Source organism: Schistosoma haematobium, chromosome 1 (genome assembly GCF_000699445.3).
Source record: "Schistosoma haematobium chromosome 1, whole genome shotgun sequence".
Lineage (NCBI taxonomy): Eukaryota > Metazoa > Platyhelminthes > Trematoda > Strigeidida > Schistosomatidae > Schistosoma > Schistosoma haematobium.
In genome coordinates, this window is record NC_067196.1 from 68,470,025 (window position 1) to 68,484,203 (window position 14,179).

The following is a 14,179-nucleotide window of genomic DNA, read 5'->3' on the forward strand; positions in this document are numbered from 1 at the left end:
ACTTAATGAAGACATTATCACCGTTGTATGCCGGCTCAGTGGTCTAGAGTTTAAGCGTTCGCGTGCAAGATTGATAAGTCCTGGGTTCAAACCTCGAGGGGAGGTATCGTGGGTGCACACTGCTGAGAAGTCCCATACTAGGATGAAACGGCCGCCTAGTGCTTCCAGGTGTTCCTCGGTGGTCTTGCTTTAATTGACTCATGAATTCAACTAAAGTATGAATCAAGCTTTTTAAAATTCGATTATCTTGCACAACTGAAAAGAACTATGAAAATCTATTTTGTAACAGAAGTAAATGTTTATTAATTATGATGAAAATAATTCAGTTTATTAAATGATCTGAAACAAATTAGTGGCAGATAAACATTGACAATGAAAACAACATTAATAATAATAGTAATCGATATAATGGTAAGTATAGTGACAAAGGCACAATTATGATTGATTATAATGATATTTTTTTATCTTTTTTTTATAAACTTCAATATACTTTTCTTGTAATTGATATTCATTGAAGAAGTAGTAGTAGAAGAAGAAGAAGAAGAAGAATACAGAACAAAAGTAGCTGAAATGTCAATATCTCTTGATTGATAGAAAGACATAGAATGATATAAGCAATACAAACAAACTAAAACTGAATGTGTTTACCTATCTATCTATATATATATATATATGTTGTACATAAACTATGAAAGACAATGAATATGAAAGTTATGCAAATGAATTCTTATGATTGTGCCATTGATTTTATTTATATTATGTTTTAGATCTATCTCTATGTATGAGTAATAGGTTTTTGTTTGTTTGAATTAAAGAGAAAAAGAAAGAATATGGTATATCACTGTTGAAAGCCAATAACGAATTTACTTATTCGAGTATTCTGTTTTTAACCCTAACACAGAATGGATGATAGATCATATAAAGTGTTTAATACATGCATAGTATATTGAAGTTGAGAATAAGGCATTCATAAATATGGACAATGGATAAGTGTGAGAAAAATAAACAAACTGAATGATGAAAATTATGTTTTATGCAGTTACATAGTTAGTAATAACAGTGGTAATAATAATGATAGTAGTAACATGAATCAGCCTATAACTCTTTTTATTTCACAAGTAGCCATAGTGTATAAAAAATAGTTGCATAAAATAAGTTTATACCTTTCAAACAGTAGCAAAATTAAGTCAGTCAATGAGATAAAAATGTCTATATATATGTATCTATATATATGTATATGAATCTTGTTTTTTCAAACTAAAGTTGGTTTACATTCCAGAGGGTATGATAATATTCGATAAATTCAAGGTCATCACTTCCGGGATTGTTTGATGGTATTGTATTTATACAATTATATGTATTATCTGGTATATGTATTCACAAAAATGTGAAATAATAATATGTAACTCAAAGAATCTCTTCGTCTTCATGTGTATATGATGCAATTCAGTATAATACTGTGAATGTTGTAATAATATGTGTATATCTTTATGTGAGATTGTGCATGGGCTTATACATATATATGCATACACATATATTTGAATAATTTAAACAAGTCGAGAATTCAGTTAGAATAAACCTGAATACTTTTTCATTTCTGCCTGTTTCCATATTGGTAATTTATTGAAATCTTCTCTAGACATTGAAAATATTTCCTGTAATTGAAAATCAAAAGTTTAAAGAAAAAATTAAATCATAAAACTCCTGGATTTGTTAGTTAGATCAGTATTTCATAGTTATCCCTTGATCGTTATGTTACATTATATCGATTATTTAAATAATGTCAGTTTATTGATAATTATTCATATTGTTTACTTTGTTTTGTAAAACTATGTTTATCAACAGTACAGGGTTGTGGAGACGATTGAGTTTTAATTAAGGTCATAAACTGATCAATGTTAGACCACCAGTGAAAAACCGGAAGAACTAGGAGGACGATTCGTCCTAGTTTAGTACTCCACAGCAGTGCATATCGACGATCCCATACGCACGACTCGATCCCGAGACCTTCGGTCTCGTACACAAACCCATGGTAACTAGTGGACGTCAACCATGTCGAGTGAGAGGCAGTTACCCACCGAAGGCAATGAAAGATAATCGCTAAATGTCGTGGATTGGTTAAAGTTAGACGTTCACATCGTTGAACGTCGGGTCAGTAGTCTAGAACTTAAGCACTCGTGTGCAGGACTGTGTATGTACACTGCTAAGGAGTCCTATCCTGGGACGAAACAGCCGCCAACTTCTTCCAGGTTATCACTGATGGTCTAAAATTGATCGGCTAATAAACTCAATGTGAAATTAATTTGTACATTGTTATATGGGAATCCAGTTTTTGTTATCAAATTGTTGGATTATCACAGTTTTTGACAAATAAACTAGTAATACAATTTGGTATAAAGTTTTAAGCCTGGTATTAGACTAAATAAAGTCAAACTAACAATTTATTATGATATTATTCTTCATTGATGAGAACCTAATCATCGACTATGATGATATATAGAGTTGCAATAAATTCGAATTCATTTTATAGGAAATGATATTTGTAAACATCTACGTAATTGAAATTCAAAACCATTAGCTTGGAGAAGCACAAGGCAGACTGTTAAAAGTTATGTTGGAGTTATTTTCAATTTCGATTACTGAGATTATTATAAGTATAAATAAATAGAATATTGAATTGAAATTCAAGGGTTAAAATATAGCCCAATCATTGTCAGTATTCAATTGTATTTCATAATGATAAATGTTTGTTTTTCGGTGAAGGCGGTTTTATGCCGCTCAGTTTATTCATTTGATATTTATGTATAATGAAATAGAATTTGAATTTAATAGATTACACCTAACCATCTAAGTGAAATATTCAGTAAGTCATTGTCATATGAGGAATTATTCTGGTAAAAGCTCAGTTTTCTTGTCATTTCTTTTTTCCACCGAAGGGATGAACAGAAGTAGGCAAAGGGAAAAACGTTCACACAATTGTCTACTTAATTTAAACAATATATACTATATATATATATATATATATATATATATATATATATATATATATATATATATATATATATATATATGAGGTATTATACTTACACAGTACTTCACCATGATGGACTGCACTGAATAAAGGTACAAAACACACCTACAAGAATACACTAGATAAATATTGTTCTTCACATTCAAGCCATTACTATACCTTATTATTTAAATTCTCGAAGAGACATTTCAGTGTCTATTACATACAATTCTACACATATAAACAGTAAAAAGCGTTTTGAAAAGATCTTTCATTCAGTTTTTCTTGTAATTATCAACTCACCGAGTAGTCTTTGTCCGAAGATTTTGATTACAAATGTATTACTTTCATTTATTAATATAATTGAGTTTTATACAGAGGGATAACTCATAGAATGGATCAGAACGATTAGTAAAAATTCTGCGTTTGTTAAACTCTTTTACAACACTTAACAAAATAATTTTTTGAATCAATCAAGAAAGAAAAAAACTACAAATGAGTATTTGTATAGCTTACTTCGAAAGTCTTATCATCCAAATACGTTTCTAAACAGGTTGCATCCAATTCAGGCGGGAGAGGACGTTGTTGAAGATCACTCAATGTATATGAAGCCAAGGTATATGATGATAGTAAACTGTCAATTAAATCTTTTTGACCATCAGTTTTACCATCCTGAATAATATGTGAAAAATAGATTAAAATATATGAAGAAAATAGAAAACAAACTAATTAAATAGTTAGTATACTTATCTGTTGACAGAATCTTGGTGATAACAGAAATGATAATATGCAATGAATTACTTTTTTTTTAAAAACTCGTTTCATATTCAAACAACTTAACCTATCAGTTATAATACTAAGGTAAAGATTTTAATAAACTCATCAATTCAACCCATTTGTGACTGTGGAACTGTGTATTTTATAAATTGCCTTTTGGTTACTTATGGATAATATGAAATATATTGTATTTACTTACTGTTGTTACTCCTCACGGAGGAGCATAGGCCGCCCACCAGCACTCTCGATCCAACCCTTTCCTGGGCAATTCTTTCTAACTCTTTCCAGTTGTTATTCACCCCTTTCATATCTGATTCTATTTCCTGACGTAATGTGTTCTTTGGCCTCTCTCATTTCTGCTTCCCTTCTGGATTCCATGTTAACGCTTGTCTCGTGATACAGTTCGATGATTTGCGTAATGTATGTCCTATCCATCTCCATCGTCTGTTCATAATTTCCTTTTCAGCTGGTAACTGGTTTGTTCTCTCCCACAGAAGGCTCTTGCCGATAGTATCCGGCCAATGGATGTTGAGTGTCTTACGTAGACAACTGTTTATAAATAGTCGCACTTTATTGATGATGATTATGACAGTTGTTCACGTTTCAGCTCCATACAGTAGAACTGTGTTGACTTTCGTATTGAAGATTCTCACTTTGATATTGGTTGAAAGTTGTTTTGACTTCCACATGTTCTTCAATTGTGGGAGTACGACCCTTGCTCTGCCAATCCTTGCCTTCACGTCTGCACCTGATCTTCCTTGTTCATCGATGACGCTTCCCAAACACGTGAAGGATTCTACATCTCCAAGAGTTTCTCAATCAAGTGTGGTTGGATTGCTGTTCTCCATGTTGTATTTGAGGACCTTGGTTTTCCCCTTGTGCATGTTGAGGCCTACTGATACAGAGACTGCTGCCACGCGAGTTGTCTTCATCTGCATTTGTTTGTCTGTATATGATGAGGGCTAGGTCATCTGCGAAGTCCAAATCGTCTGATTGGTTCTGAGCTGTCCGTTGTATGCCGTGTTTTCCCTCAGATATCGAGGTCTTCATAATCCAGTCGACCGCTAGAAGAAAGAGGAAGTGGGAGAGTAGACAGTCTTGTCTGACTCCGGTCCATATTTGGAATGCATTTGTCAGCTGTCCACCATGCACGACAAATATCTTATAGCTATGATATTATTAATATTATTCCATCAATAATATGAATCTTCATATTCACGCTAAGATATATGTTCACTAAAGAATAAACTCGAAACCAGTATAAAGCATTCAGTGATATGATAGTAACAGTCTAATTAACTCTTAACTTCCTTCAGCAACGATTAAATTTCTTATTTAAAAACTGACATAAATCTGTCAAAGATTATTTTATACTTATCATATCTGCTATATAAAGAAAAGTTCATTACATAATTTATAAATATCCTATATGAATAAAAACAAGTGAATTTATTCTAATTCAACATGATATCATATCAAAATTGTCTATGATTCTTATTTACTTTACATGTCTTTAAACATTAGAGGAATGAATTTTGGGTGAGACTATAATTTATCGACAATCTTTGAGAGGCACTAAATTGACTATGAGAGTGTTCACCTAATAACCAGGACCAAATAAGGGTTATAAGCCAGTGTGAGGAATTAGAATTATGGTTTACAGTTGATGATTAGGGTTAGGAATTAGATTTAGAGTTTTCATCACGAACTGACATCAACTATAATGCCAAAACTATATTTAGCCAAATGGATGGGTGAATTTCGCGCAAAGATACGAGACCTGTTATCTTACACCTGATTGATTCGTCCATAAATTATAGTTTCTCCGAATTTTGTTGAGTAGAAAAAAATTCTGAGAGTTAAATTCAATTATTTGTAATTTCAATGGTTGAAGTCATGAGTCAATTGAAGCTAGACAACCATGGAAAACCTGGAAGCACTGGACAGCCGTTTCGTCCTATCGTGGGACTCCTCAGAAGTACGCATCCATGATCCCACCTCGCGAGATTCGAACCCAGGACCTATCAGTTCAGGTTTTCCATGGTGGTCTAGCTTCAATTGACTTATGATCTCAACCACTGAAATTACAATAATATCCACAAAAACTCTTCTGATATTATTTTACCAATAATATTTCAAAAAAATTACCCAGGAAATTAATTGGCTGATACTTAAATTTTAAGTCAAGTAAAATACCACTTAAATATAATGATAAATCAGTGAATAGCTCAGATATACGGATATAAAAACGTTTTGTCGTGTAATAATGAAGAATAACTAATAAGATACAATCTTTTAATTTAAGTGACACAATACACTGACTCATAGCTTTAGATCTTAGAACATATTTTACTGGTGGTAGAAAATCTTGGTTATGAACTTTATTGCTGTTATCATTTATCAGAAGATCCATAAAGAAGAACAAGAAGTGAACATATTGTTCATAAACCTTTATCTTAACATCTACATATAATTTCTACGGTATTTCACCTAATCCATACATTTCTATTGATTGCTTAGAAAGTAGTGGAAAAACATACAGATGCTTCAGCTGTATAAACTGCAAGTTTTCTACTACTTCTAATCTATTAATTAGATTGAAAGAACATTCTAATTGAAATTAAACATACTTAGTCCTCTTACTTAGTGAACGGGAAATTAATGTGATAATAATTTCGGTAAATATGAGATGTATTCTTTTTAAAGTCCGCTTAGTCTCTATGGGTAAGGGCTGTACGTTATAAAAAAAACTATTTTGTTTTTCAAGAAATTTTTATTGGTAACTATCATCCACTGAGGTTTCATTGAAAAATATGAAACGAAGAACAATTAATAGACTTCAGTCTAACTCTGTTCTTCGAGGTTTTTAGGATCATGTAATTATCGAATATATTTGAATACAAAATTACAGAACATCTTAGTAAAATCTGAGAACCATACAGAAAATACTTCATTTGCAATGTCAATCAATTGTCTCAAACTTGACTGGTCCTTTGCAAATATCAGTCAGTCATCTAAGACTTCATTGTTCTTTCGTTTCCACACGAATCATTCTTTGTTCTCGTTCTCTTTTCTCTGATATTCTTAACCTCCTGTCGACAGACATTTCACTTTCGACTGATGATACTTACTACTTATATCCCTCGACATCAATAGCACACACCACAACAACAGTTAGTTATTAACTTCCATGTAACTAGATTTTACAGATATATAAGTACAAGCGTCTCTAAAGATCGGTTAAACTATACCCTATAATATCACAGTTAAAACATTTAGACTATCAGTTTCGAAATGAGATGCTACTTTTTGTTATTAGCAATAATTAGCTTAACCAAATATACATAAGCTGCAACATACAAAGCACTTTCCTCTTTTTTGTTTTTTTGTAAGGTAATGTTTAATATTCTCATGGGATAACCATTGTTTGTATTAAAACAATGTACCGTGGGTGGCCTATGCTCCTCCACGAGGAGTAACAAGCAAAAGTAGGAAGGATTAACGCAATTCCACTCATGTATTGAATATTTCACTAAAATACTCTGATATCCGTTAACTAGGTGAATGAAAGAGACTCGGACCAATAAAATGAAACACAATGAAAATGAAGACAATCACAAAATGGGCGTGATAAAACAATACTACTTTGATGAAACTAAGCAAAAAGTAAGTAATGACTTTGTTGTTAATGTTAGTTGCATAAATTACAAACCATGTTCAAAGTGATTTAAGCTTATGTAATTTTTTTGTATTGAGTTTTGTATACAAATGAACATTTGTATATCAAAGTTTCAACATTTATCTTGTTGTTATGAATACAATTAATGCAAAACGCAGATATTGGGATTTAATATTCAAGAAATATAATATGAAATTTATAAGATCATTTGTTTAATAAGTAGATTTTGCTTTTCATACTGGTGAAATTTGATGCTTGAAGTTTTAACTTCATTGAAATGGTATTTAAATGAATGAGAAAAATTTTAACATTAAACCCCAAAAGTCTTTTCCTTGACTTAAATCAATGAAAAAAAGTGATTAATATGGTTTGGTTAGATGTTTTAAAATCCATTAGCTCTTTCTAATTTAACAGACAGATTAAGGGATAAACAGGTATCCAAGAATACGGATGAATTTTCAACATTAATCGTTACAGAGTGTGGATTAATGTCATATTGTCTAACTTTTAGTGCTGACTGTCTTCTATTAACCCAGTAGCGGTGTGACCACTTATACCATGGCTCTACGTCTAGAGGTGTACTATGTCAAACGTTAGGTGGTTGCAGGAGAACTGACAGGAGTCTTAGACTTAGAACTAATTGAAATTTGTAGTCATTAGGGAGCTGATGTTTTAGTTGAGATTCAAATGCAACGGTTCAGCTAGCGAATTAAATATTAATCATATTATAGTAGCAAGCGATTTGACAGCGTAGAAAATGAAGTTGTCTATAAAGGTGTCTGCACATGTTCCGTGGGATATTATTTTAGTGATATTGTGAATAAATGTGTTTTTTAATCAAGAAATTAACTAATACTTTGGATAAATGTTTTATTGACTCGATTCCTTACTATGCATTATCAATATTCCTGGATAATATCTCTCAGCCTAATAATAAACTTAAATTTAATAATGTTTGTGGAAATCAATCAATCTAAGAGTAATTCGCATCACGAAGTGACTGGATAATCAGTGAAAATGAAAGGGCAGCATTAGACAGCTGTTTCGTTTGGAATGAAACTTTTGCTTAACAAAAAAGCAGTTTCAGAAAATTATCTCCGTTTTTAACTACAGTATCTGTAGTTTTTCAGTCGAACAAGTCTAGATATGTTAATATGGGTTAATTTCTCTAGGTATACTTTACAAAGCAAACCCAAAGGATGATAACCAGTGAGATGTCATTGAACTGAAGACACCTTTTCTAAACAAATGCCAAAGTTTTTAGTTCAAAGAATGTATTTCTGACAAACCTATTTATTAAAATATTCACATTTTGTGAGTTAAAAATTTAAAATATTAAATACACTGGGCTGACATAAATTATAAATCTTCACATTGTGTTACATATCAAATAGAAATCTCGACCACTAGGTTCCATAGTACTAGCTAAATATCAACCTTCATTTCAATAGATCTAAATTTAATAACTTTAACCATAAACTATATTAAAGTTGTATGAAAGTTGAAAGCCCAAAATTAAGCTTGCCTATTTTCATCTATGCATTCTGACAATGTGGCATCAGCTGGTCATTTTCATCTGATTATTTTTTCTAACTAGACCTTCTTTTTAAAAAAAGGTTACACTTTACCTTTGACGTTTAATCGTGCTTTCTTCTGTTTAAATGATTTCGCTGGGAAACTTTCAGAAATATAGTTAAATAAAGCTCTAAAAATGTTGTTTAACGTAATGATAACAATAATATGCTCAGTACAAACAATAATGTATCTTGAACTTTCAAAGTAAAATAACATTCTGAATACACACCAGAAGTTCGATAACACCATTTGACTACAAATTCAAACAGTCAATCAATTACAACGTAGGGCCAGGCAAATACATGCATCGGTCCAAGTTGCCACACTTTATTAGCACAGCAAGGTGAAAACACCGGATTCATAGAAGCAGTTAACTCAGTGGTGTAATACATAAAGGAAAGATTTTATGTAAAGATATAGTACAGAAAGAAAGAATTAGTTTGTAGAAAGAAAGATACGAAGTGATTTTAATCTCACAATTTAAGGGAAGATAAAGAGGGTATACATCCGATTAAATAAAAGTTTGAGGTCATTTGAATAAATGACTGACTTGATAATCCATTTAAGTGGTTTTCAGTTTCTTTAGTGTGTGCAACCAAACAGCTGATATATGCATAATAATTAAAATAATAAAAATAACATTTGATTAAATTATAAATTTAGGTTAAATATCCCTAGGTGTTATAAATGCTTCGATTGAACTTCTCTTAAAGTACAATGATTAGTAGTTAACGTTCAGAAGAGAATGGTATTCCATCTAAACTAGTTTACCTGATTACCAATTGATATTGATAACAATAGTTTCATTATGAATGTAAGAAACTAAACGTGAAATCACATTACCCCACTTAGAAACGATGTTCTACATTCAGTCGACTGATAGTTTGTTAAGAGTAATTAAAATATCCTTGAGTATATAGTTTTAGGGACTGATATCGTATTATAACTTATAGAAGAACTATCTTACTAGATAGTATATTTCTAACACAATCGAATGGTATATGAGTAGTCACTGTTAACTTGTTCAATAATAAAATGTTGAAATTTCAGATCACATTCAGAATAAAGAAACACATTTTGATTCATATTAGCAACATATAACATTTTCACATTAGAAAACCTGTTTTCTTTATTTTATCATTTGTAAGTGCTATATATAAAGATCCGAAACTTAATATTAAAGTAGTACATTTTTGCACACATGAGTCAATGTATTAAAACAGACTAGATTATTGATGAACAATGATGTTTAAAGTGTCTGGAACTACCCTACATTTTGTTATAGAACAAAAACTTTCAATCCATCATTTACAGATAGGGTCCAATTAGCCAGGTAAGATAACCGTAAGATAAGATTAAGCAATCACTTATTATAAAAGAATACAAAGATGAGAAATTTTATGTAATTCAAATAAATATGTAGACATAAATGAAGTACAAAATAATGCCATTTTTTTGTTCATATTACTTACTTCGAATTGATGATAAGCTATTGCATCTGTCGATCTAACATGAGGAGGGAATAAAACTAAAAATTCCGGTGGTTCTAAGCCAGCGTAGATTAAATAAGCTTTTGTACCTACTGAAATTTGTGAAGAATACAAATTTAAGAAGGGAAAACATTATTAGTCAATGGAAACGTGTTCGTAAATAGAATAGAAGTTTTAAAAGTAGATGCTTAAATTCAGTGAATATCTTTCTAAACATATTAATTATAAACAGAAATGATGGTGATGGATAGTGGCTAGCAGTGGAGTCCAGGACGCGCGTTTCGTCCTATTTGGGACTCGTCAGCTGGGTGTACCCGCAGGTACATCGATCTCGTAATACTCAAAGAAGGATAGTAGACAACTCCTATATGTTTATTTCTGTTATAGCTGATTTCCTAGAAATAACATTTTAATCATCTAGTTTTTCGGCGATTAATCTCTTACTAGTAGGTTGACTTATCAACTGTGAAGACCGCATAGTTTTATTTAGTGAACGCACCGTCATAATGAAACTTTTTAATTATCTTTAGTAACAATCCAGTTGCAGTCCTAAACATCCATGGGAAGATCCAAGTAAACAATATCAAGTGAATTTCAACTTCACCCTATTGCACAAGCAAGTGGCTGTCAAGACTCAGTAGCTAAGTGGATAACGCGATGGCATTTGTAGTGAACGGTACTGCGTTCGAGTCCCAGAGTGAACATCAATGTTGAGGTGCAGGTACATCCAGCTGACGAGTCCCAAATAGGACGAAACGCACGTCTTGGATTCCACTGCTGGCCACTATCCATCATTGCCTAAAAAAGCTTGTGAATTAAGGCAATATTGAGGCATACGCACAGTATGCACATATGCCAATAACAGACTGATCAATTTCAGTCTTAAACCTCAATGGGAAGATACAAGCAAAACAATACCAAGTGAATAGAAATGAAAGTGGGTAGCAGTAGAATCGAGGACGAGCGTTTCATCCTTTTTGGGACTCTTCAGATGGATGCACCTGCATTTCAGAATTTTGATGTTTACTTTGAGACTCAAACCCAGTACTGTTCGCTGCAAATACCATCGCGTTATCCACTTAGCTTTTGAGTTCAGATAACTACTAGCATGTGCGATGGGGTGAAGTTTAATTCACCCCTGTATTGGCTGTTTGACTTTCCACAACAGCATTGGGCTCGAGTCCTGGAGTGAAAATCAAAACTGAGATTTAGGTACATCCAAATGACGAGTCCCAAATAGGATGAAACCTTCATCCTCGATTCTACTCCTAGCTACCACCCATATCTGCTTATAATGATTGTAACTTCAGACAATATCAAGGTAATCCGCACAGGTTGTACACATATTAATAAGAGACTGACGAATTACAATCCTGAAAATCAATGAGAAGATTCAAGCAACCAACATAAAAACGAATTAAACCCACTAATTATCTTCTAGATAACAAAAAGTCATCCATAAGGATAGCTTTAACTGAAGTCGTTAGATGGTCTTAATCAACAGATCAGATCATGTGATATATGTAAATAGAAAACTTTAAGTATTTCTAACATAGTAATAGTTAATATTCCGTATACTATAATGTTATGACATTTGATATTTACTAAAAAACAAAATGAATTCAACCTATGAATTAACAAATTATTTCATATTGTTTGTACCCTAGATGAAGCTAATGAGATAACATAAGTAAATGCTTATTATGTATATTGCTTAAAATAAGCTTTAACCAGCATATTTCCACTTTATTCAATGGCATGATATGTATGACAATACCATCTATTAGATTACGAGAATATAAAAAAGAATATAAATAAATGTTTAACAAATAAAGCTGTACTGAAGTACTCCAACTGCATTCCATAATAATTAACATATACTGATTGAAATAGAATCATATGTGAAAGTAGTCTTTATAGTTAACCTTAATTTTTAGCCATAACAAAACATTGGGAATTAAGGCTTATATGAGAATTTACCTTTTCATTTATAAATGATATAGTTGAGATCATGAGCCAATTGAAGCTAGACCACCATGGAAAAGCTGGAAGCACTGGACGATCTTTACTTCCTATTATGGGACTCAGGACCTGTCAGTCTCGCACCAAGCGAGATAGTAACTCACTGATGACAATGGTGGATGTGTCGCTCAATTTCGTGGATCAGTTGAAGTTAGACATTAACACCATTGGATGCCGGCTCAGTGGTCTGGTGGTTAAGTGCTCGCGCGCGAAACCAGTAGGTCCTGGGTTCGAATCCCGTGGAGTGCGGGACCGTGGATGTGCACTGCTGAGGAGTCCCAAACTAGGACGAAACGGCCGTCCAGTGCTTTCAGGTTTTCCATGGTGGTCTAGCTTCAATTGACTCATGATTTCAACCTGTGAAATTTCTAAAAATCTCCACAAAACCCCTTCTGATATAAATGATATATCTAGTCAATAAATTTATCACTTTCACGTTTTGAATTATCATTTGTGTTTATCTGATTATTGATTAATAATGAAATGGGAATAACTAACCATGTATGAATTCATAAACTAGTCGTTAACCTAGACATTATGTGTGAATATGCTGGTGACTTTAACTAGTTAGTTATCCAAACCTAAATTTATAAAACATGATTCAGAGCGATTGGAGGATGCATTTGTTAGCGAATAATTCACTTCTTATAACTTAATTTCTGATTATTTACAAGAAAAAAATTGGGTTTTTTTAACTCATGGATTATCATTCCCCATATACTGATTTCGAATTGATATTATATTTTACTCATGGATACTATGATAACTGATTTCATAACTCTTCAGATTGTACACCAAACTGTTATTATACTATCAATGCTGTCATCGATGAGTTCATTCAGACTTTATCTGTAATAGATCTCAGGAACCTCAAATTAAGGTTTAGATATTTCTAGTTTTCTGGTAATAATTATGCATTAAATAATCAGTTTACAGAAGTATAACATACAATATAACATCGTCTTTATCGTTAGCGTAAGTAATTTAAAACATTTTTGTTTGGTTAGACAGAAATGAATTGTAATAGGCAACTTACATTTATCTGCTAGAGCTTTAGCGGTATGCATTGCAGCTTTGCGTACAGCACAAAATCGAGCACGACCTGTTCCCGTCAAAGCTGGTTGTTCATTTTCTTCAAAATCAAAAGATCCATCGGCTGAATTTTGTGGACTAAATTCAAAACATTCATCTAATGATGTACTCCATCTATAATCATCTGTTTGATCTCCTGGAATAGAAGGAGACTTGCTATAAGTTGAAAAAGATCTCGATAACTTTTGTGACATAAACCGAGATCTTGTTAAAGTAGATATAGGCCACCATCCTTCCCAAATATAAACAGACGGTATTCGAGTTATGATGAGAAACAGGGCTGAAATATCATAATATAAAAATGATTGAATGAATAAAAATTACAAACTCAATAAGCCAATATTGTTTTCAGCATTAATGATCTTTTTTCATTATTACTTATTATAAAACTTTAAGCACTGGTAGACTAACAAGTATTACTGAGTATAATATTTCATTCAAGAATATCAGTGTGACCAATAATTTAAACGAAATACTCTGCTAACAAATAGTAGTTGAAAGGAGTCGACAAAAAAACGGATCTATTATTTGATT

General features: G+C 32.1%; 1 protein-coding gene across 3 annotated transcripts in view; it reads right to left on the minus strand.

The window, feature by feature from the left end:
* Positions 1-275: 275 nt before the first annotated feature.
* MS3_00001958 (uncharacterized protein) overlaps positions 276-14,179 on the minus strand; it is a 94,275-nt gene continuing 80,371 nt past the window's right edge. For 2 of the 3 annotated variants that reach the window (XM_051209483.1, XM_051209482.1), the window contains 4 exons: positions 13,590-13,925; positions 10,514-10,623; positions 3,527-3,682; positions 295-1,655 (listed from right to left, as the gene is read on the minus strand). In XM_051209483.1, coding sequence (XP_051074939.1) covers positions 1,569-1,655; positions 3,527-3,682; positions 10,514-10,623; positions 13,590-13,925 — 689 coding nt within the window. In that variant the 3' untranslated portion in view covers positions 295-1,568. Of the gene's footprint in view, positions 1,656-3,526; positions 3,683-10,513; positions 10,624-13,589; positions 13,926-14,179 lie in introns of all 3 variants that reach the window. The other variant, XM_051209484.1, reaches the window with a different exon arrangement.